The 21127-nt window shown below is 44.7% G+C and overlaps 2 protein-coding genes across 5 annotated transcripts; one reads left to right on the top strand and one right to left on the bottom strand.

Moving 5' to 3' along the window:
• The first annotated feature begins 93 nt into the window (after positions 1-93).
• Positions 94-14484, top strand: rereb (arginine-glutamic acid dipeptide (RE) repeats b). 4 transcript variants are annotated; one of them, XM_042088919.1, is made up of 17 exons: positions 94-520; positions 3001-3049; positions 3738-3862; positions 4294-4393; positions 4573-4671; positions 4804-4884; positions 5072-5219; positions 6064-6156; positions 6569-6771; positions 7093-7314; positions 7623-7733; positions 8106-9367; positions 9714-9921; positions 10044-10785; positions 11625-11786; positions 12196-12376; positions 13650-14484. In XM_042088919.1, exons 1-17 carry the CDS (start codon positions 495-497, stop codon positions 13681-13683), a joined length of 3846 nt encoding a protein of 1281 aa, XP_041944853.1. In that variant the 5' UTR covers positions 94-494; the 3' UTR covers positions 13684-14484. The 4 variants fall into 4 exon arrangements, with proteins under 4 accessions (XP_041944853.1, XP_041944855.1, XP_041944854.1 ...); XM_042088921.1 differs by having other exon boundaries at positions 95-520; positions 11646-11786; XM_042088920.1 differs by having other exon boundaries at positions 95-520; positions 6569-6765.
• Positions 14482-21115, bottom strand: LOC121706864 (PPARGC1 and ESRR induced regulator, muscle 1). The gene is made up of 4 exons (XM_042088923.1): positions 20836-21115; positions 16497-19195; positions 16152-16268; positions 14482-15920 (listed from the first exon to the last, which is right to left on the bottom strand). Exons 2-4 carry the CDS (start codon positions 19186-19188, stop codon positions 15835-15837), a joined length of 2895 nt encoding a protein of 964 aa, XP_041944857.1. The 5' UTR covers positions 19189-19195; positions 20836-21115; the 3' UTR covers positions 14482-15834.
• Positions 21116-21127: the final 12 nt, after the last annotated feature.

Genomic DNA, 21127 nt, shown 5'->3' on the forward strand with positions numbered 1-21127 from the left:
TATATATATATATATATATTATTATTTTTTTTTAAATCGTATAGACATGCATGCATCGTCAGAGCAAGCAGTGTCTACTTTTAATGCGATATAACCCAGAGGGCGTACGGTGTCGGCTACAATGAAATGCCCTGCCTGCGGAAAATCCTACGCTACGAAGCTGAATGGTTGTCGCCATTCCGTGTTCCTGCGTTCGTTTTTCTCTGTATTTGCACAGGCTTCTGTATGTTATGCCTAGCGGCGATGCGTGAGCTCTTCTTCGTGGTGAGGCCGGATATTCAGGGATGATCCCATTACAGTGGTCGCGGCACATGCTCAGTTATGCCTGTAGAAAGGGGATCTTAGTAGGCTGTGCGTGAGGACTGAGGTCATTGCATGAGCTCGGGAAAATAGTCAGCGTATCCTCCATTTTGAGTGGTATGAAATAGAGGAATAGCATAGTTTAAGCTCTCGCTGCACTAAACAAACTGACAACACTAACGACAGTCTTCGACATGGACGACTTGTTCAGTCCTCGAAGGTTTGTTTACTTTTTCTTATCGGATGTGTCGTTTAAATGCCTCTTGCATGAACTCATACTTAAGCGTACTTCGGCATTTTAGTGCAAATATTTGTGGCTGCCTACTTGACAGCTTGTTTTGCCTGCATATTACTAGCCAAGGCCAGAAGACCAGGCTTTTGGAAGCGAAGCAGTATATAGGCTATATTGCTATAGTAATAGTGTCACGTCTGTCATTTATGTTGCCTTGCAGATGAAGCTGTCATCGATGTGTTTAGGTGTTAACAATTTCTTATTATTTTTGTCTTTAAAAACGATGTGTGTTGTCGGTCCTTTCCGGAGTGGGCTGTATTGTGGAGAGCTAAGCGCAGCCTTAAACTGACGAAATACAGCCACCAACGCCCGTAATACAACTTTTCTGGGTGTTTTCAGCTGGTTGCGTCGTCGATTTGATTGATTTGTTTGAAGAAGGGTTTGAGCCCCGATTTATGTAACCTTTGGAGGGAACGATGTTACTGTGTGTGGATTGGTTACTCTCTATTAGTGGGCGGGATTTGCATATTAAATACTACAGTAGTAGGGCTTTTAGAGTGATTATTGCGATTAGATGGTTAAGATATGGGTTTGGCAGATACGGTTTTTGGCTTCAACTCATGATTTTGGCATTCATTTGGTATGAAAGCAGTTAGCCTGCATTTATTCTTTTATAGTTAGTAGTATTTCAGTTGTAGCAGAATTGACAATTGCAAATGTCTATTTTTTGCATGTGGGCCTATATTTTTTGTGGATGTCTGCAAACCAATTGCCTCTTTGCATATAGGCCTATTCATGTTGAAGGAAAATAATTAATTATTTGACCTTATCACATACTTTGAAGGTTATCATATTTAAGGTAATGATGTATCGGACATTGAAGTGAGTTTTAATAAATTAAGTGGAGTGAATGACAGAATTGTGATCCTGTGGCAATCAGATAAATAGTAATTGTTCCCTATGCAGCATGCATCTGATTTACCTTGCATGATTGTGTTCATATCAGACATTGGGTTCAGGATGTGCTATTTGGTAAAAAACACAAACAGTTGACAGTTTATTTGACCTGTTGTGTGGACAGGGATAAATTAGGACCATTGTTAGAGTCAAGTCATTAGAGTTATGAAATCTGCCCTACCACTAACTATACCTGTCTTATGGAATTATACCCAATCACGCTTTTTGGACAATGTGAAATGCATTGTTACTCCAATGTTGAAATTCAGAGATTCCTCATAATTTATAGGCTGTAGGGTTACTAGGTAAATACGCAATAATACTATATTTGTGACCTCCACAAAACTCAGCAGGGCAATAGGCCTACTTGAACAAATTGTTTGCTGGACAGATGCATATGGAAATACCCTGCATGTTATTGGATCTAAAACATGGCCTGTTCCTGTTCAAATACCGTGATGATTCAAATATTGGGATATTTTTACGCCTGTGTATTTTCTGTAATTATTGCCGGCCTATTTGGGCTGCCCAGTAGAACAACCCAGTGTCTTGAATCATCAAAGGAGCATCATATCTTGACCTGCTATGTATGAAAACAAGGTGGTGGCCTACATAGTATCAACAAGGATATCGTGGTACTTTACCGAACTGGAACATGGATATCTCATATCTATTATTGTTGTTGAAATGTTGCATTAAAGACTTTTAATGACACTGGTCCCCATTACATTTGCATATATTGCTACACAATTATTTTCTTCATTCCAAGCCAGTTAGTCTTCTGAACTAACTTCACAAGGGTGTTATTCTGTCTTGCAAAAAAGTAGTCTGCACAATGTCATTCTAAAGCCTCTTTTTGACATGCAAGCCATTTTACTCTTGAGTATGCACTGTAATGAAAAAGCAGATAGATAGATAGATAGATAGATAGATAGATAAATACTTTATTGATCCCCAGGGGAAATTCAAGATGTCAGGATTGAGTAAGCATATTGTAGTGTTCATGGTAAATCTGAGCCTTACTGATTAATCAGATTCAAAACATTGCATGAATAATATAGGCCTTCATGTTTTAGAGCACAGTTTACAGCTGTGTTACAGAGCCACTTAAGGATTGTTTATTCAAATTCTCATACTGGGGCACCTGTCTGTATAATGCTGTTGCATGGACTTGCATTACGTTTTATTTGATATATTTCAGCGTGATCACAGTATGCTTTCTTGTGTATCTTGTGAGTATTAGAAAACATGAGTGAATTAAAAAAATGGGAGATGCCCTTTTTGGAGTTTCATAATATGTTAAATGAACTATGGAGTCATGTCTATTGTATGTATATTAACTTGTATGTAAGTTGAGGGGGAAAGACCACTAAATATTGTCAAGGGAAGTGTATGCTTGTGTGTGTTTCTGCACATGACATACTGTCAACATATAGGGCATTCTGTACTGTTTCATATTTAAGAAAAAATCCTATTGGCACCTCTGATATGTGGACTTGTTTCTATTGCAGGCAGTTGAACAGCACACAGGGCGAGATCAGAGTGGGACCAAGCCACCAGGTTAGTAGCAGAGCTTCTATGAGACATCAGTGACAGCATGTCAGATATAGTATAGCATACATGTCTGTACTGGCAGTTCCATTCCCATAAAGCAAGGATACACTGCCGAACCTCATGTTACCCTTTTGAAGGTATGCTCAGACACTTTGGATGAACTGAAAGTATCCACTTCATAGATTGACTAAAAAGATAGGTAGACACAGCACAGAGTTTTTGTTTGTGACACTGAGTACATATCTAGCTGTCACACACAGAGTATGAGAGTACAGGTATACAACGAAATAAAAGGATGCATATAGAAGATGTACCACAAGATCTTACCACTTTGACCTCGGCTCTTTTTTGACTGGTAATGTAAGCATAGTTGCTTTGTACTGTGAATTCCTTTATATAGTTACATGTATGTTTAAGTGAATTAAGATAACTTTGTCATTGTTTTAACAAATGCCAATTCTTCAATAACAACTGAAATGATATACGCTGAACTCGTCTATTCTGAGCTTCAGTATTTTGTAATGAAATCATAACATGGACAGAAACCATAGAGTGAAATTGATTATTGAAATGGTAAATCATTGCTCATCATAACTGTATCATTATTGACTGTCCAAACATGGAACTTTAAAACCATGTCACCTTTCTCGTCTACAGTTTTAAGCCATAACATGTTCATGTTATATATCTTCAGGCTAAGCTTCCAGAACTCCAGCCACTTCCCACTCCTGTTGCTGAGGCTGTGACTGAGAATGAAGAGCTGGTATGGATGCCTGGGGTCAACGACTGTGACCTACTCATGTACCTGAGAGCGGCCAGGTAAGGCCTTTAGTCTTCATGTAATCCTCAACCTACCTCACCGTTAATGTGACATCAAACTCCATCTCCATATCAATCAAACTAATCAAAACACCCTACCATCCTGCAAACAGGCACTCAAAACTCACTTTTTAATTGACTCCCCCAGACCTTCTTTTCTCATTGCCCACCTCTCTAGTTTTGTCTTTTGCTTTGTCTATATGTACCTTGTGGGTTTCCTGGTTGTGTATCTTTGTCCATATACCTTGTGTGTTTGTTTGTAACTTATGTATCTATGTGGAAACATGTGAAGCGTCTTTGAGTGTCTAGAAAAGCGCTTTGAAAAATGGAATGTATTATTATTGTTTTTGTTGTTATTATTATATGTCCAGCGATCATCTTCCCCTGTTTCTCTGTTCACCCCATCCTCCATGTATTCCTCTCCATACTAGGAGCATGGCAGCATTTGCAGGCATGTGTGATGGCGGCTCCACTGAAGACGGCTGCTTGGCAGCCTCCCGTGATGATACGACACTAAACGCTTTGAATACGGTATGAGAAGGACACACTCGCATCAGTCTGACATACTGCTCTGTCAGAAGTCAAATAAAGCAAACCATTAAGGATAACGCAGGATAATTCATTAAGTGGAGAAAATATTCTGTTCATTGTCCTGTCATTGAATTCTCCCTCTGATTGCACCTTTCCTGTCGCTCATATTCTCTGTCTAGCTTCATGAGAGCCACTACGATGCTGCAAAGGCCCTTCAGTGTTTGGTGAAGAAGCCAGTGCCCAAGCTGATTGAGAAGTGCTGGTCTGAGGACGAAGTGGTGAGACTCCTGCCTGGGCATATCCTTATAGCCAGCTCATCCATTACACTGTAGTGACTCAGAGGATACACAAAGGTTCTTCATGAGCTTAATGTGGTCTCTTGCCTGACACTTCATCCTCTCTCTGACCAGAAACGCTTCATTAAGGGCCTGCGGCAGTACGGCAAAAACTTCTTCAGGATTCGGAAGGAGCTGCTGCCTACCAAAAAAACGGTTAGCTTTTTTAGACTTTTGTCTGGTTGCTGTTGGTCAGAACATTATGGGATATCTGGTGACCAGTTTAGTCACTTCTCTTGTAAAGACATTTCCAATGTGTGTGTGTTTTTTCTCTGCCATTGTTCTATTGGTAATGGTTATGGTTAGGGTTTATATTTCATATTTTTAATTGTGTTTCATGCAGGGTGAACTGATCACGTTCTACTACTACTGGAAGAAGACTCCAGAGGCAGCAGGGCTGCGACCTTATCGGCAGCATCGGAGGCAACCAGCATCACGCAGAGTCAAGACCCGCAACTCTACCGCAAACACCCCGTCTCGTACTCCATCCAGTGAGTTGGAGCATCCTGTCGCTTCCTGTAGCCTTACTGCTACATGGTGGACCAGCTCAACGGAGGGCCATTTACAATCAAATATATGACAGTCAGGTTATCAGTTTTCACTGTGATTAACATTAGTACTTCTTCTTAGAACATTAGGCATAGCTAATGTGTGTGTGTATTTTATGTTCTTGTTATCATGTAATATCATGTGTGAATTACAATTGCTTACAGTATTTGTTTTACCACAAGGCACGTTTACCCTGTAGAACCAAGATAATAGAACTGAACTGAAGCTGGCCTCAAAGTGTGGAGCATTCTCATGCATTTTGGACAGTATATCGTAAGGAGAGGGGGAGAGACAACAGCAACAATGTGAAACCAGAGCAAACCAGCAACATGTGTTAACAATGTTATTTCTTATGTAGCTTTGCCCATAGAGGTGGTAGTAGTGGAAGGCATGCAAAAGATTTTCCAGATGACTGTGTTGTGTGTGGCAGTCTGTCCTGTTCAGAGTCTTGTAGTCTGTCTAAGGGAACCACAGGGAGCTGTGAGGATACTGAGCTTGAAGGGGACGGATACAGTGCGTGTAGAGACTAATTGTGCCAACACTTTGGGGGAGAAAGCAGAAACAGTTAGGATAGAGTGTTAGAGGATTGTTTCACTTTCAATCCATATGTGGCTTCTTTTTCCGGAGCCCCAACGAATGTGATGGGGACTTCAGTGTTGAGTGGGACAGTCAAGCACACATGTGTTTGTGTCTAAAATAGCACGATCACGAGTGAAAGTGAATAGATTGATGGGAAGAGATGCGTAAATAAAAACAATAATCATTTTGTGTCTTTGTCCCGTGCAGTGGAGCTGAGCTCGGCCAGTGAGGATGACCTGGACAGCGAGGACAGCGAGAACAGTCTGAAGGGAAGCTTCTGCCAACACTGCAACTCCACAAGTAAGTTCACTTCTAACCACTGACCGGACCGTGATACTGTACTTCAAAGAAATCCACCTTCCAGCTCACAAGAAACATTTTCCATTTTGTCAACCCAAGATGCAAATGTTTGGGACATTACTAAAATGGTAAATATCCAATGTCCAACATGATTAGGGTTTCAAAGGCCAAAATTAATTTGAGGGCTCAAATTGAGGATGTATGTCTCTAATGCTGGAGTGGACCACTAAGAACCTTGTGGACATTCTTATATATAGTATATTCATTCAGGGCCATTTGACGATTGTGGACGATACTAGCACATTGATGACATGGTATTAATATTGTGTGTCAGAGAGGTCTGCCTATCTGTTGTAATCTGCCTTTCTTGTCACCCTCTAACCCTTGCACTGTGCAAACTCCTATTTCTCAGCATCCAAGGACTGGCACCATGGAGGCAGGGATAACATGCTGCTGTGCACCCCCTGCTACACCCACTTCAACAAACACCGGCGGCTGCCCCCTGTCCCAAAACCGGCGGACCCCCCCTTCATGTTCAAGCCTGTGAAGGAGGAAGAGGATGGTACCGGGGGACGGCACGGGATGAAGACGCGGCGAAGCAGGGCACCTGTAAGAGTGTGGAGTGCTTCTTCTTCCTCCTCCTGTTTTGATTTCAGTTCAGAGTTCACACCAGATCTCACTTCACATTGCTGTAGCTGAGCTTCTGAAGCTGATCTTATAATCCCAGTGCATTTAGTTGTGTTTTCATGCAGCATTTCATTTTATGTTATTTTCAGGAATCGTTTGCTAACTACTCAGTCGAAACGCTCTGTTACGGGGCTACTTTAGAGTAGAGTGCCTCTCATGAGGCATACCTGGGAATTTACACCGCAGGCAAAACATAAGCAAGGACGAAATGTAAATGAATTCCTTTCAAATTCCTGTGTTCCTGCATAGATGTCTTCTCTAAGAAGTGGTCGGAAGAGACTGACCGGGAGCCCTGATGGAAAGACGTCTCCTAACGAGGAGCTGCACAAGAGAATGAGCCCTGACGGGCGAGTGTCGCCCAGCGAGTATCCTCCGTCTCGAGGACAGACCCCCTGCAGAGAGAACTCCTCCACCATGGCAACCCGAGCCTCTCATGCGGAGAGTAAGAACAACACACCGAAAACCAATAAGGTAACTACGGTCTGCTTCTTAATTATTTACCTCCTACAAAATGGCGACTCTTAATATGTAGATGACGAGACCTGTGCTTCAAATACCATCATTTCATTTAGGATATGTAAACTTTACAATTAGCTTCTTCTATATGTCTACTATGTTTCATATTTGGGATTGGTGAAAATGAACTAGGACATGTTTTCATTAACATTTTTAAAAATAATTTCTGGGACTACAGTACTTGATTTGTTCATCATACATTGCTGTTTTGGTCTAGATATGTTCATATTTTCCTGATGTGTGTTTTTTTTTTAATCATACAGAAAGGTAAAGTGGAGACGCCGCTGACGAAAGGGGTGAAACGTCCACGAGAGGATACTACGCAGGACAGAGATGAGAACGAGACTAAAGCCAGTAAAAGATCCAAGACTCAGGTGAGAGGAAACAGAACTGTCCTTTGTCGCTCTTACCGAGCGGTCATCTCCAATAAAATAATGGAGATGATTAAAAAGTTAAGGATTCAAAGAACAAGTAGAATTTCTCACGTAGAAGGAAACACAGATAATGAATTTAGGCAGTTTGGCCGAAATATTTTGCCGTTGTACCTTCTCTTCTTGTCTCTGTCCAGTCTTACTTGAATTCCTGTATTTAGGTCATTAGGCAAGAGCACCAATAGCAGCTATCTCCATCTAGTGGCCAGGATAGCGTGGGTGCCCATGGCAGGTTACTTCATTTAAAGAGAGAAATGAATAACTTCTCACTGTGCAGCGAGTAAGTATGTGTGTTCTTTCTCTTCGGTCTTCCAGGAAGGGCCGGACTCTCTGTCTGAAGGAGAGGGTGAGGGTGAGGCCGAGAGCTCGGACAGCCGCAGTGCCCAGGACGAGGGCAGCAGCGATGCCAAAGACATTGACCAGGACAACCTCAGCTCCTCGCCCAGCCTGCCTAGCCCCCTGCAGGGCAACGAGAGTGACTCTGATTCCCAGACTCTCCCACCGCCACAGCCGGTGGTGCTGCCCCCCACTACGCCGTACCCCCCACCAGGGCCTCTGCCTCTGCCCCCCGCCGCTGCCCAGCCCTCTGTCCAGGCCCCCGCCCCATGCCAGCGCGGCCCCTCTCCTGGAGTCGTGGTCCCACCAGTGCAGCGGCTCTCTCCCCCGGCTTGCCCTCCTCGTCCCCCGGTCTCCTGTGCCCCTAGCCACCCGCCGCCCGCCCCTGAGCAGCCGCGGATCACTCACACCATCTCCGGCCCCTTCCAGCTGCTGCAGGGGCCTCCGTTCCCATCACACGTGTCCCACGAGACCACCCAGCGTGGCCTGCAGTCCCCTCCTCCTCCTCCTCCTCCTCCTCCTCCTCCTCCTCAGAGCCAGGTCTTCCCCACCCGCTTCCCTCCCCCCGTGCGCCAGCCGCTCTCCCCCTCCGCGGTCCAGATCAGGCCGCCGCCCACCACGCCAATCCCGCACTCCCACAAGCCCCCGCCGCACATGCCCGCGGCCACCCCGCCCTTCCTGCAGATCCCCCCCAATCTGCCCCCGCCGCCGGCCCTCAAGCCGCTGGCCTCCCTGCCCGCGCAGCACCCGCCCTGCGCCCAGCCGCCTCCGCTGCAGATCATGCCCCAGGCCCACCCCGCGCACCTGCCCCTGGCCCAGTGCCACCTGGTCAAGGCGGGCCACGGCCCACCCGCACCCCTCCCCCACCACCCCCCGTTCCTGCCGCACCGGCCGCACCACCCGGACCTCTCGTCCGGCTCGCCCGCGTTCTCGCTGTCCTCCGCCTCCCAGTGTCCCTCCGTTCCCGTTCCGGCGCTGCAGTCTGCCGGCCACGCCGTTTACACCGCCCACGCTGCTCACGCCGCCCATGCTGCCCACGCTGCCCATGCTGCTCACGCTTCCTCCTCCTCCTCCTCCTCCTCCTCCTCCTCCTCTGTGGCCACCATGCCGTCTCTACACATCAAAGAGGAGCCCATGGACGACTCCTGTGAGGACTGTGACAGCCCTCCGCCTGTACGGAGAAGCCCATCGCCGGAGCCCATTGTGGTCAACACGCCCACTCATGCCAGCCAGTCAGCAAGGTAAACACAATGATACTCAATAACACTAAATCCTACTTATAGTAATTTCCTGTGTATTAGCTGCATTGTGTATAAGCCACAGGACCGTGTTTCATGCAAGTTAAAAGAAACAAAACCATATTAATACCATATTAACTGCCCCCGTGTATTAAACTCTAAAGAAATTTTGCTAAATAGCTAAAGAAATTTTGCAAAATCAATGTATAAGCCACGGCTAAAAGTTGGGAAATTACAGTACTCTAAATCCATATTTAGACCATTAAAAGTGAATATGTGAGAAAAATAGAAATATGTTTGCTGCTAAAGATTGTCTTAAGTTAATTATGTACTTGCCATTCCATTGCAGGTTTATTAAGGTCCTTGATCGAGGCTACAACTCTTGCTCCCGCACTGACCTGTTCTTCACTCCACTGGCCTCGTCCAAGCTGGCCAAAAAGCGAGAGGAAAACTTAGAAAGGTCCAGGAAGGAGAGTGAACAGAACGCCCGGCAGAGAGAAAAGGAACGTGAGAGGGAGAGAGAGCGGGAGAGAGAGAGGAGCACGGAGAAGCTTTCCGTAAGAGTCTGATTCACTAGCTTACTGGAGCGACCCATAACGATCTGTAATGCTCTGTGTGGTTTGTTACTGTCTGTGATATTCAGTCATTTGAATCTCCTCATTTTGTGTCCCTCTCTCAGAGAGCGTCCAGCTCTTCTTTGGACAGCCGTGTGATGGAGTCCCAGGTGCCAGCCCACGTCCACATGCGCCCGCCTTTCGAGGCGCCGCCGCCCACCACAGTGGCCGCCGTGCCCCCCTACATCGGACCGGACACCCCGGCGCTGCGCACGCTCAGCGAGTACGCCCGGCCGCACGTGATGTCACCCACCAACCGCAGCCACCCGTTCTTCATGCAGCTGGGCCCCGGGGACCCCCTGCTGGCCTACCAGATGCCCGGCCTGTACCCGGGCGACCCAGCGCTGCGGGAGCGCGAGCTGCGCGACATGCGGGAGAGGGAGATCCGCGAGCGCATGAAGCCGGGCTTCGAGGTCAAGCCGCCGGAGATGGAGCCGCCGCCCGGTCTGCACGCGGCCGCCGCGTCCGCCAGCGCCATGGAGCACTTCGCCCGTCACGGCACGCTTTCGCTCCCCCACATGGCCGCCGCGGCGGCCGCCGCTGCCGCCGCCGGACAGCCGCACCCGTTCGCCACGTTCCACCCGGCGGTGGGGGCGGCGCTGGAGCGCGAGCGGCTCTCCCAGCGGCCCGAGATGAGCTACGCAGAGCGGCTGACCGCGGAGAGGCTCCACGCGGAGCGCATGGCCTCGGTGGCCGCCAACGATCCCGTGGCGCGGCTGCAGATGCTCAACGTCACACCGCATCACCACCAGCACTCGCACATCCACTCACACCTCCACCTGCACCAGCAGGACTCGCTCGCACAAGGTGAAAGCAGCACACTTTACTGCACAGCTGATGTGTAGCTAAAACTGACCATTCAGCTCAACTTACAGCAGGGGTCTCCAACACGCTGCCCGCGGGACGCCTATGAGGTGCCCGCAGCGCACCTTTTAAAAAAAAATGCCTACAGATCACGCCCTAAAAACACCCACCATTGTGAAGTTTTTTAATAGATATTTAATTGTAGTCCAGAACCATTTTAAAAACGCCATACATTTGTAACATTAACTTGATATTGGTCATACCTTACAAATTGCTTCGAATCCCTTTCCCATTCATTCTTTAAACAAGAACGGAAGCGGAAAGCATACACACTTTTCACACGCATAGTAAGAGCAAAAAAAAAGTTTGCATATGATTTCGGGTCCTTCAGGTAGCCCTCATTCCCAAAAAGGTTTGAGACCCTTGACTTACAGTGGACTGGACGGATCCCCTGAAGGGCCATGGTGGGAATGATCTTTTTAGAGGTGGGAATTTATGTTATATAGAGCCTCTTTTGTGTTCTCTCGCAATATGTTTTGATTTCCCTTGCAATACGTTTTGCATTCCCTCGCAATACTGTTGCTTTCCATTGCAAAACTTATTGCGAGGGAATGCAAAAGAATTGGCATGGAACACAAAACTGTTGCAAGAGAACACAAAGGGGCTCTAAAAATAAATTCCCACTTCTAAAAAGATGGTGCACTATGGTCCTTTGGGGCCTCCGTAGTACTTTACATTCAATAATGAGGGGGCTGGTCGGGTTGTGTAGAACTTTGTCTGAAGCCGCTGGTTATTATTACAGACCCAACTTACTTGTTTGCTGTGTGTGTCTGTGTGTGTTGGTGTGTGTGCGTGTTTGCTAGGTTCAGGGCCGCATCCTCTCGTTGACCCTCTGGCGGCTGGCCCGGGTCTTGCACGTTTCCCGTACCCCCCAGGGTCTGTCCCCAACGCTCTCCTCAGCGAGCTGCCCCATGAGCACGAGATGCTGCGTCACCCGCTGTTCGGTACGCCACCATTTCATTTCTGTCACCACCAAGTACAGCCTTACATGTTTGAGTTTGAACTCCGTACTGAGCACTTTGCCGCCATGTACAAACTCTGTACATTAAGTATGTGGCCTTTTCATTTTAAGGGTGAAATATGAATAATAGTGTCATCTAATATTATTGAGTAAAAAGTTGAGTAAATAAATCAATATACATTTGTGCACCCTGTGTGTGTGTGTGTGTGTGTGTGTGTGTGTGTGTGTGTGTGTGTGTGTGTGTGTGTGTATGTGTGTGTGTGTGTGCATGTGTGTGAGTAAGAGGAGAAGTGGCGGCAGTGTGTGTTGCTGCTCTCTCTATGGTTACAGTTATGGTATATGACAGACGCTTTAGTCCAAAGTGACTTACCTGTTTGGTGTCGTTGCCCCAGGTGTGGCGTACCCCCGGGAGCTGCAGGGCCCTCTGCCCCCCAGCATGTCGGCCGCGCACCAGCTCCAGGCCATGCAGGCACAGTCGGCCGAGCTGCAGAGGCTGGCGCTGGAGCAGCAGTGGCTGCACGGGCACCACCACCTGCACGGAGGGCCCCTCCCTGGCCAGGAGGACTATTACAGGTAAGTATATTTGACCGGTATTCACCACACGTGTTAGGCCAAAGTCACACAGACTCTCAACGGGTCGCCTGATGGACCTTTTTCACAGCAGCCATTTTGACATGAAATATATATGGCTGGCCCAGGTGTTACTAATGACTTCATTAAGGTTGTGATTCGGCTACACTTAAACTGAACAGAGACTTCATTAATGTATTTAGTAACACCTGTGCTTGCCCTACTATTTCATGTCAATATGGCTACTACTGTAGCTTACTTGATGTCAGCAAACCAGTTTCCTGTTTGTTGACATGGCTGTCAACAAGCACCTAAAGATGAGTGTTTTAGTTCAGAATCAGAATCAGTTTTTATTGGCCAAGTATACTTATTGTATACATATTCAAGATATACATATTGTATACATATACAAGGAATTTGACTTCGGTAGGTGTTAAACTCTCTGTACATTCAACAAATAGATATGTTGTAGTACAAATACATGTAGTAGTACAGTAAAACATTATAGACAATAGTAATAAAGAGACATACTGTACAATATAGACAACAATATACATGTAGGCACATATCAACATATTAACATAATATACAAAATACAATATACAATAATGCATAGTATCAAGACAAGTACACATGGAGTGGAGTGGATATAAAGTGCAGAAGATATAGTGCAAATGTATGCATGTAATGTGTGCAAGATGCATATTGGGATGATAGGTATGTAATGTGAGGGATAAGTAAGTGAATGGCCAAAGAGGGGATGACCCCACTTAACTGCAGTTCAGTACAGTGATGGCAGAGGGAAAGAAGCTGTTCTTGTGTCTGGTTGTTTTTGTTGTACCAAAACTTAAGAAATACGATGTACGTGAGTCTTAATGTCCGTGGGCTCTAAGGAGCACTGCTGTGTGCAGCCCGGCTACCAGCCGTTATAAAAGCAATTTTAGCTCCCACCTTTTTCCTAAAAATGCCAGCCTACATGCAGTGGCTGCACAACATAAGGAGGGAAGGATTTTCGGTGGTACAACTGAATCACTCCTCTTCAGGTGCTTGTTAACAGCAATGCCAGCGAACAGGAAACTGGTTTGCCGACTTCAAGTAAGCTAGTGCACGGAGCCCATAGTATAGGATATTTATCGCACTATATTGCACTGACAAATATCATATTATGCGGATGGTGAAATGATTTTTACTTATCACTAGTTGTGTAGTATGTCTTACACATAAAATGTTGTTGTTCCATATACCTTAAAACTGTTTTCCTTCTGTTCTGTTTCAGTCGTCTGAAGAAAGAGGGGGATAAGCAGTCATAACACACGTGCCTGTGGACATGCACATGTTATGCCCAGGTCAGTGAGTGATATGGCTCGGCATGGTATGTTATCCAACACTGTTCCTCCCGGTCACTCCCCAAGGAATGCAACACTTAGGAGATCCTGTCTGTAATGTCTGTGATGTAGAAAGGGTGCTAAAGACTGTAAGGTTTTTACTTTATGTTTTTTTTTACATGTTTGATCTATATTTTACTGTACAGTGTTAACTCCAAAACTCTAGTCCTGCTTTATTTTCCTTGCATGAATATTACTCTCAGATTTCATAGGTGAGGAATTAACTTTGTTATCATGTAAGAAGCACAGTAGAGAGAAATGTATCTAGAGTCAAAGGTGCTGTCCAAACTCCCTAAGTATAACACTATAGACAGGTCTCTGCGTTTATAGAGACCTCCTGTATGTTGTGAAGACCAGATTTTGAGATTGTAAATAATATATGTATAAAATAATATATTAACTGAGGAAATATTAAATATGACTAAATATTACAATAATGGATTTTTGATATAAAAATAGTTCACCTGTGCGTAACATGGCATGTCACCAATACTGTATTGTCTTCCCTTGCTCTTCCTGCTTTCTTAACTATATTTCTGAAAGCTAAATTTACCATAGTATTAATACATGTCCTTTCTTGTTCTTTCAAAATAATGTGCTTTGAAAGTAGACACGGTTTGGAAGAGGGTTGTTAAAATACATTACAAATAAGATTTATTTGTCATACCTAATTTCTTGATGCGTCATAACGTGATCAATAAAAATCAAACTTAAAACAAGAAGTGATTCCGCAGTTACAGTACGTATTTATTTTCAGTCAACATACATCTCAAACAACACATGGGTGCTCTTGCGTTGTTGCCTATAATTTGATCATATTTGTGCACACAAATGTCATTGTATTTGTTGAGACACATGTAAATGCATTGTTTGTCACAATTTAGTCACCATAAATCTTAAAGAAAACATGTCCGAAAGGGTTTGAGTCACTCACAGTTGAATAACAATTATTGGCACAAATGTCAATATAGTTTGTCCCCTTGGAATTATAGGCTTCTATCTGCATTCTTAGTAGCTCTGAGATATTGAATTTTCAAATTCCTTGGCGTTCCATAGAGTTATATTGATAAGTGGAGCAAGCCAAAAACGCATTCAGCTTCAAGAAACACCTCGCCTCGCCTTATGAAGTTGGCACAGAATAAGAATATTTCAATAACTCAGTTTTGAAAAAAATGACAACCTTATAATTCTAAGGGGACGATTTGTAAAGACACAAGTATAAATGTATTGTTTCTCACAATCACACACTAGTCTTCTGATAAAACCACTAACAACCTTCAGCAAAACAGATAACAAGGCAGATAACTCACTTGTCTTTCCTACAGTATATCCAGACACCCATTAAGCATTCCTTACATCACAACCTTGGCCTGCTACCTTGAAAACATACGCTTCATAAAGCCAGTTAAAATCACTTGTAACACCTTCCAGCTACACATCAACCTTAAAGTTACCTTCAACCGTAAGATAAGTCTGTCATTGACTACAAAGATTGATCAGTGAAAACCACTCATCAGTCAGAAACATTCATTTGTCTTTTTGCAGCTTGCCCAGCTATGTTTTAATCTGGACACAATCATCTCCTGTAATTATGCTCCCTGGACCTTGTGTACAAACCAATACTGGATTTACAACCAATGTCAGGAACCTTGGTTGTAAAAACTCTATTATATAGAATTATTTATTAATATTTATATTAATTATATATTAATGTAGTTCAGACATTATTATCTGTGTTTCATTTATTTGACATTGCATCCTTAGACATACCCTGAACATTTTTGACAGACACACAACCTTACCCTCATACACCGTGCTGTAATGTGGTCCAAATCAACCTTCTACATGGAAATTACACTTGCGACCATACAATTTCCACTGTAAATGCAGATACAGATTCACTTTCTTTTATTCTCTGGGAATCCTTGAGATAAAATAAGAAAGTTATATTTTTAAAAAACTGTACATGATTGTACAGCACTTCTGTGGATTTGGAGTTATCTGTGGATTTGAAGTTATCGAATGTGTGAAAAATGATTTCCTTGTTCTGGCCCCTTTTAAAAAAAACTTGCTGGATCACGGCTCATCTTCAGCAGTCTTATAACGCTTATAACGCCTCAAGTACTGGATGGCTGATATTGCACTCACATTTGCCAGAAGAGCTGAAATATAAGTGGATGAATTAGTAGTTATTCTCAAATACCCTTATTACCATTTCCCTTAGCACAGGTCACATTTCAATACAGGAGTGCCAGCAGTGGTTTTAGGTTGATTGTAAGTGTTATGAAGATCTATAATTTCATTCTAAGAAAGAACAAAATCAGTGGCTTGTTTACCAATTATCATGATGCTATTGAGTCGCTTTTAGTGAAGAGGACATTATGGACACCTACCTGCCTTCCAGGTATCTCTGCTTTGTAGATTTGTAGACTTCAGCACCCAAGATGCAAAGGCAATGCAAACTAAACACATGTCCGATTGCCTCATAGAGAAAAGGAAACATTTCTTTTCTGTGAGGAAGAGAGAGGGAGCATTATCTTAAGATGACCTGCCATTGTTGCCTTTTCAATCTTTCAGGTTATAGTTTGCTTTTTGTCTTGTAAAATCATGTTGTGGTGCAACAAGATGCCTTGATTTTGAAAGCTTTGATGAGTATGATAACAGGCCCATTCGATTTTTTATCATTCCAGGCTTGTTAGTAGTTAGTGCAGCCGTTACTTATCCTGCTGTGCACTTACTGAATGCATTAGGCTGGTCTGGGAGTCGTATCTGCTCCAGTGCTAGCTTCCTGAGGATGGGATCACCAAGATGGAACACCTGAAGAGAGGAGCAGGTGCCTCGGGTCACATCAGCTACGGAGGTGGAGCGCCGAAGCGCCCTGAAGAACATCCCTGGAGACATCCAGGCTTTGGCCCTCTGGCACCAGCTGCTCCTCATCCTAGCAAGCCTGGTCCTCCTCAGAGATAGCATGCTCTTCCAGCTCCGTCCACTGTAGAGGTAGACGCCTGCAGCCGCCGAGGAAGAGCTTCCTGAGCCCTGCTGGACGCTAAAGCGAGATATCACCCGTATCGGGGCCCAGTTATCCTCCTCCTCTGATTCGATGAATTGTTCCACCTCCGGAAATGTTAAGTCTCTGACCAGAGAGCGTGAGCAGGAGAAAATGGGGACCGTTTGGGCTTCCCCTCCCTTTAGCCCATGCTTTAGTGGGAAGAAAAGGTTCCTCTCGTCAAAGTCTGAGAAAAAATAGTCATAAGCTTCTGGCACTGACAACTTTTCTGAGTACGTTTGAAGGGAGTCGTCCGAACTGGGTCTGTTGAATATACTAGCATCTTTACAAGTCATCTCAGTGAAGGAGATCACGTGGGAATCCTCCAGAAAACTGGAAGTGGATAGAGGTGATTGCGTTGCCATCATAATGTCACATTCTGCCAAGAGCAAGGAAGTATCCTGGGTCTCCTCATAGGGGAAAAATAGCATTTGGTTTCCCCCTTCGTCTTGCAGGACATTCGTAAAACAAGCCTCCCTCACAATCTCTGACTCCAGAGCAGACATGCTGTACTCACTTCCAGCAGGACTTATGGTCTGTGAACTTGATTCTGCGTCTGAACATAGAAGCAGCGGGATGCCCGTATCAAAGTAGAGTTGTGGGAACTCAGACTCGGGCTCGGGCCGCCTAGCGAGCTCCATGTCTTCTTCAGCCAGGGCTGCTTGTGAGTATGGCAAGTCGGAGAACGTCAGGGTTTGAGCTTGCTCCCTCAGGTTCTCCTGTGGTTCAGGGCTGGCGCTGCAGCTGGTGTTGATCATTTGCAGGAGGTCCTCGTCAAAATCAGAGAAAGTGGAGAACTCGCAGCTCGAGCGGTCTGGTTTGGAGTCATCCAGGTGCGTGAAATAGTCGGAATCGGCATTGTCTAAAGCATCCATGTCCTGTTCACAGGTATCCGTAGGGTCAAGAGGGCTACTGTTGTATGTACTGGGGAGACTTATACTTTCATGCAAATGGTAAGCATCTGTTGATGGAGATTGGTCATCCCCACATCGCAGATGGAGTATGTCGTTGATTGTCAGCTTTTCCATCTCATCCCAGAATGAGGAAATAGCAAAGACTGGGCGAGCAGGATTAAGTGCCTCAGTGAGTGACTCCTCGCTGACCCAGGCTTTGGTTTCAGAATCCTCTGGCAGTGGAGAAGGGGCTTCGCCTCCGTCAGTGTTGAAGGTTGCTAAGCGCTTAGGAAGCGGGTCAGTAGTGTGAGGAGGATCTAAAGGGTCGGCACATGTCTTACATGGATTCCCTAGTGGATTCTCTTCTGTTTTGCTTGAGTCAGCTGATGTGGTTTCATTCAACCTAATTACAGGACATTTGGGGCTACTATTATCTGCTATGCACTTATGTGTTTGGGGTAGAGGGTTGTTTTGTTTTTCTGAAGATAATTTGGAAATTTGGATAGAGGGGGGATTTTCAGAGGCAGAGAAAAGAAGAGGTGATTGGGTAGTGAACTGTTTGTTCTGGTTTAAATGGTCAACACTTAGGTTGGCTGACCTGCAGTCATTTTCTTGTTTTTTGCACAATGTTTGCTGATCAGGTAAATCAAATGTTTTTAGATCAAGAGCTTGATCCTGTGGCATAATGTGAATGTTTTCTGATGACACAAGTCTTTCTGGGAGCTGTGAAACTGTGGAACGACACTTCTCAGTCATCTCTGTTAGGTCTGATTTACTCTCTTCACATCTCTCTGTCTCGGCTTCTGTCTCAGACTGCGATAAGTATGGCTCCCACCCGGCAACGCTGCGGGCTGTCCTCCTAGAAGTTTTTTTTTTTCTTTTTTTTTTTTGACACGCGGCGCCAGGACGGCACCGGAGTTGCACTGGACTGTCGTTCACGGTCACAAACCAGCGCTCTTTCTCCTTCCTCTCAGCCGTGGGGTCCGTTTCGGCCGGACAGTCCGCTTCACCACCACGCTTCTCCGCTTCGCTCTGTGTTTCTGATGTTTGGGTCACGTCTGGACTACACGTCCACACGTCCACATCCTCTTGATCCACACCATCTACCTCTTTAGGGACCTCTGAAGGCACAGGGACAGGATGAGAGACTTGTGTCTGTGTCTCCTCTTCAAGGCTGACGCTAGACTCTTGTTCGGAGGTCAGTATGTCGTGTTGGGATTGATTTATTGCGGTTGCTGCTCCTTCCTCCTCCTCGTGGTTTAGTGGAGATGCAGTGCTGCAACCCAGGCACGCATCCTCTGCACACTTTGTGGTGAACACCTCCAGGGGTGGATTTGCAGGCTCATCATCGTCACTGAGGCCGGAGTCATCTATTCCAGCTAGCTCTGCCTGGACAAGGTTACACTCCTCGCTCTCCTCGTAGAAGCTATTCCAGTCACGCTCAGCAATGTGAACACTGTGGTCCAAGTCATCCATGGCTGGGAAATTCATCCAGCATCTGAGAGAATGTGATATTCCAAGACAATTAATTAGGTTTTATAGTACACTTAACATCAATTACTATTATCTTTTTATAGGATTATCTGAACATAGATGTGTGGAAAAAATACAATGTTTCACTAATTAGTCAACTTGCTTTCTTAAAGTGTTTAGAATTCTTAAGACACTGGGTTTTGTACTTATATGATATTCAGTAATTTGCTCCTTTTTGAGGTGTTTATAGCCGAGGTGTTTTCCACTGCATGGTATCTGCTCAACTCGACTTATTGTGGGCAGCTGTTTGCCGTCTGCCTTCAATCTCATTTTGAAGGTATGGTCAAATGAAGGACAGAGAAACACACCTGTTGTTTCCTTTGGCCTGGCAGTGGCCTATGTAGCACTGTCGGCCAGAACTACACGCCCATGAAAATGAAGGATAATCTCTCATTGCACAACATTGCCAACTCGTTTGGCAAAAGGCACTAGTTAGTGTGCCAACGTAGCTGTTGTTGGTCTTTACAAGATTTTCCATGCCTTGTAGGTTGCTAGTTTGCTAGTTTTAGACCATTATTTATTGCTGCTTTCATCATTTGCTTTTTAAAAATCATCATTACAATTTTAAATGCTGATGTTTCAAACTAGTTGGTGGTCACTCATTTGTATTTTCCAGTCATCCCAACCAGCCATAAACAAGCTTTTAGTTGCTGTAGGATTCAGTCTATGAGATGTACCGGTGTACAGGAACTGCACCACACCATGTGTGTACATATACTGCATGTCAAATGATCAGCACTTTAAGGTTGACATTTAAAGGTCATTATTTCACAACACGTCTAGCATAAGCCTGCTCAAGATAACGCATAATAGTACTCAAACATAAGCTACACTGCAAAAAACATCAAATCAAATAAAGATGAGCATTTAAAGACTGATCACACACTATCGGTACTGGGTGGTGCTGTCTGTCAAAATAGACAGCTGAACATACAGTCGACCGCTGACTGTCGCTTTTAGAACTACATTGGATTTGGGTGACCAAGCGGTGCCCAGCTGAAACACTTGACAACACTGCAGCAAATACCCATGCCATAACACCCCCCCATGTCCTGACTCCCTTGGGAAAACAAGTAACAACACTTCCTCAGGATTCTGTCTGGTAATGTGACATGACATCTGGGCTTATGCTGTTGGTATTATGCACATGTCCAGCAGTTTGACAAATAAGTGTTTAAAACCAAATCAATGTCCTCAGTTGAGCTCAATGCTTAGGAGATACATAACAACAGTTATTGTTAAAAAATAAATAAAATGCTAAATGCTAAAGTACAGGTACAGTGCATTTTGAATTGCATCTAACACATTTAAGAAATACACATTTATGATGGATATGCCCTTCAATTTTAGATTAGTAAGTTTAATTATTCCAAAAGTAGATTGTTTTTGTTTGTTTGCTCAACACATGAAAATAATGATGAATTAAATCAGGCAGTTGAGTCTCCACAAGGTCATTTTAAACAATTTTAACTGCCCTAAGATCTTCAAAGTCATCGAACACATCAACTCGGAAAACAGAGGGAGTCCTTCTGTGGATACAGCGTGTGAGTAATAATGTATCACATCCACACTTCAATCTTGCTTGTTAGTGCATAATGAACTCACCTTAATCTTTAAAAGTAGTTCAAAAGGTAGTGTGAGTGTCCCTCTGGCATAGTGTATGTTTGTGTGGGTGAGTATATGTGCAGGAGTAGGCTATGTCCTCTGGCGTCCCTCTGCCCTTGCATGAGGGTGGTCGGGGGGCCTATCTGTCCGCATGATATAAATAGAGTCCTGTGTCCGATCACATGGAAGGGACTGCGCTCTGCTCCACTGCTCTTCTCCCCAGAGGAGTACCATTTCAGGACCCCTAAATAGACGTCCCAGGTGCTGCCAGCCAGGCAGCATTGATCCCTAA

The sequence above is a fragment of the Alosa sapidissima genome, chromosome 4, assembly GCF_018492685.1.
Source record: "Alosa sapidissima isolate fAloSap1 chromosome 4, fAloSap1.pri, whole genome shotgun sequence".
Classification (NCBI taxonomy): Eukaryota; Metazoa; Chordata; class Actinopteri; order Clupeiformes; family Clupeidae; genus Alosa; species Alosa sapidissima.

Excerpts from the sequence above, each read along its gene's own strand:
- rereb (XM_042088919.1), top strand. The coding sequence starts at position 495 with ATGGACGACTTGTTCAGTCCTCGAAG. Across the intron at positions 6,157-6,568 it reads CCAACACTGCAACTCCACAA|CATCCAAGGACTGGCACCAT; the intron begins GTAAGTTCACTT and ends CCTATTTCTCAG. Across the intron at positions 6,772-7,092 it reads GAAGCAGGGCACCTGTAAGA|ATGTCTTCTCTAAGAAGTGG; the intron begins GTGTGGAGTGCT and ends GTTCCTGCATAG.
- LOC121706864 (XM_042088923.1), bottom strand. The coding sequence starts at position 19,188 with ATGAATTTCCCAGCCATGGATGACTTGGACCACAGTGTTCACATTGCT. Across the intron at positions 16,269-16,496 it reads AGACCAGCCTAATGCATTCA|AAAAGAAATGTTTCCTTTTC; the intron begins GTAAGTGCACAG and ends TCTTCCTCACAG. Across the intron at positions 15,921-16,151 it reads CAGAGATACCTGGAAGGCAG|CTCTTCTGGCAAATGTGAGT; the intron begins GTAGGTGTCCAT and ends CTTATATTTCAG.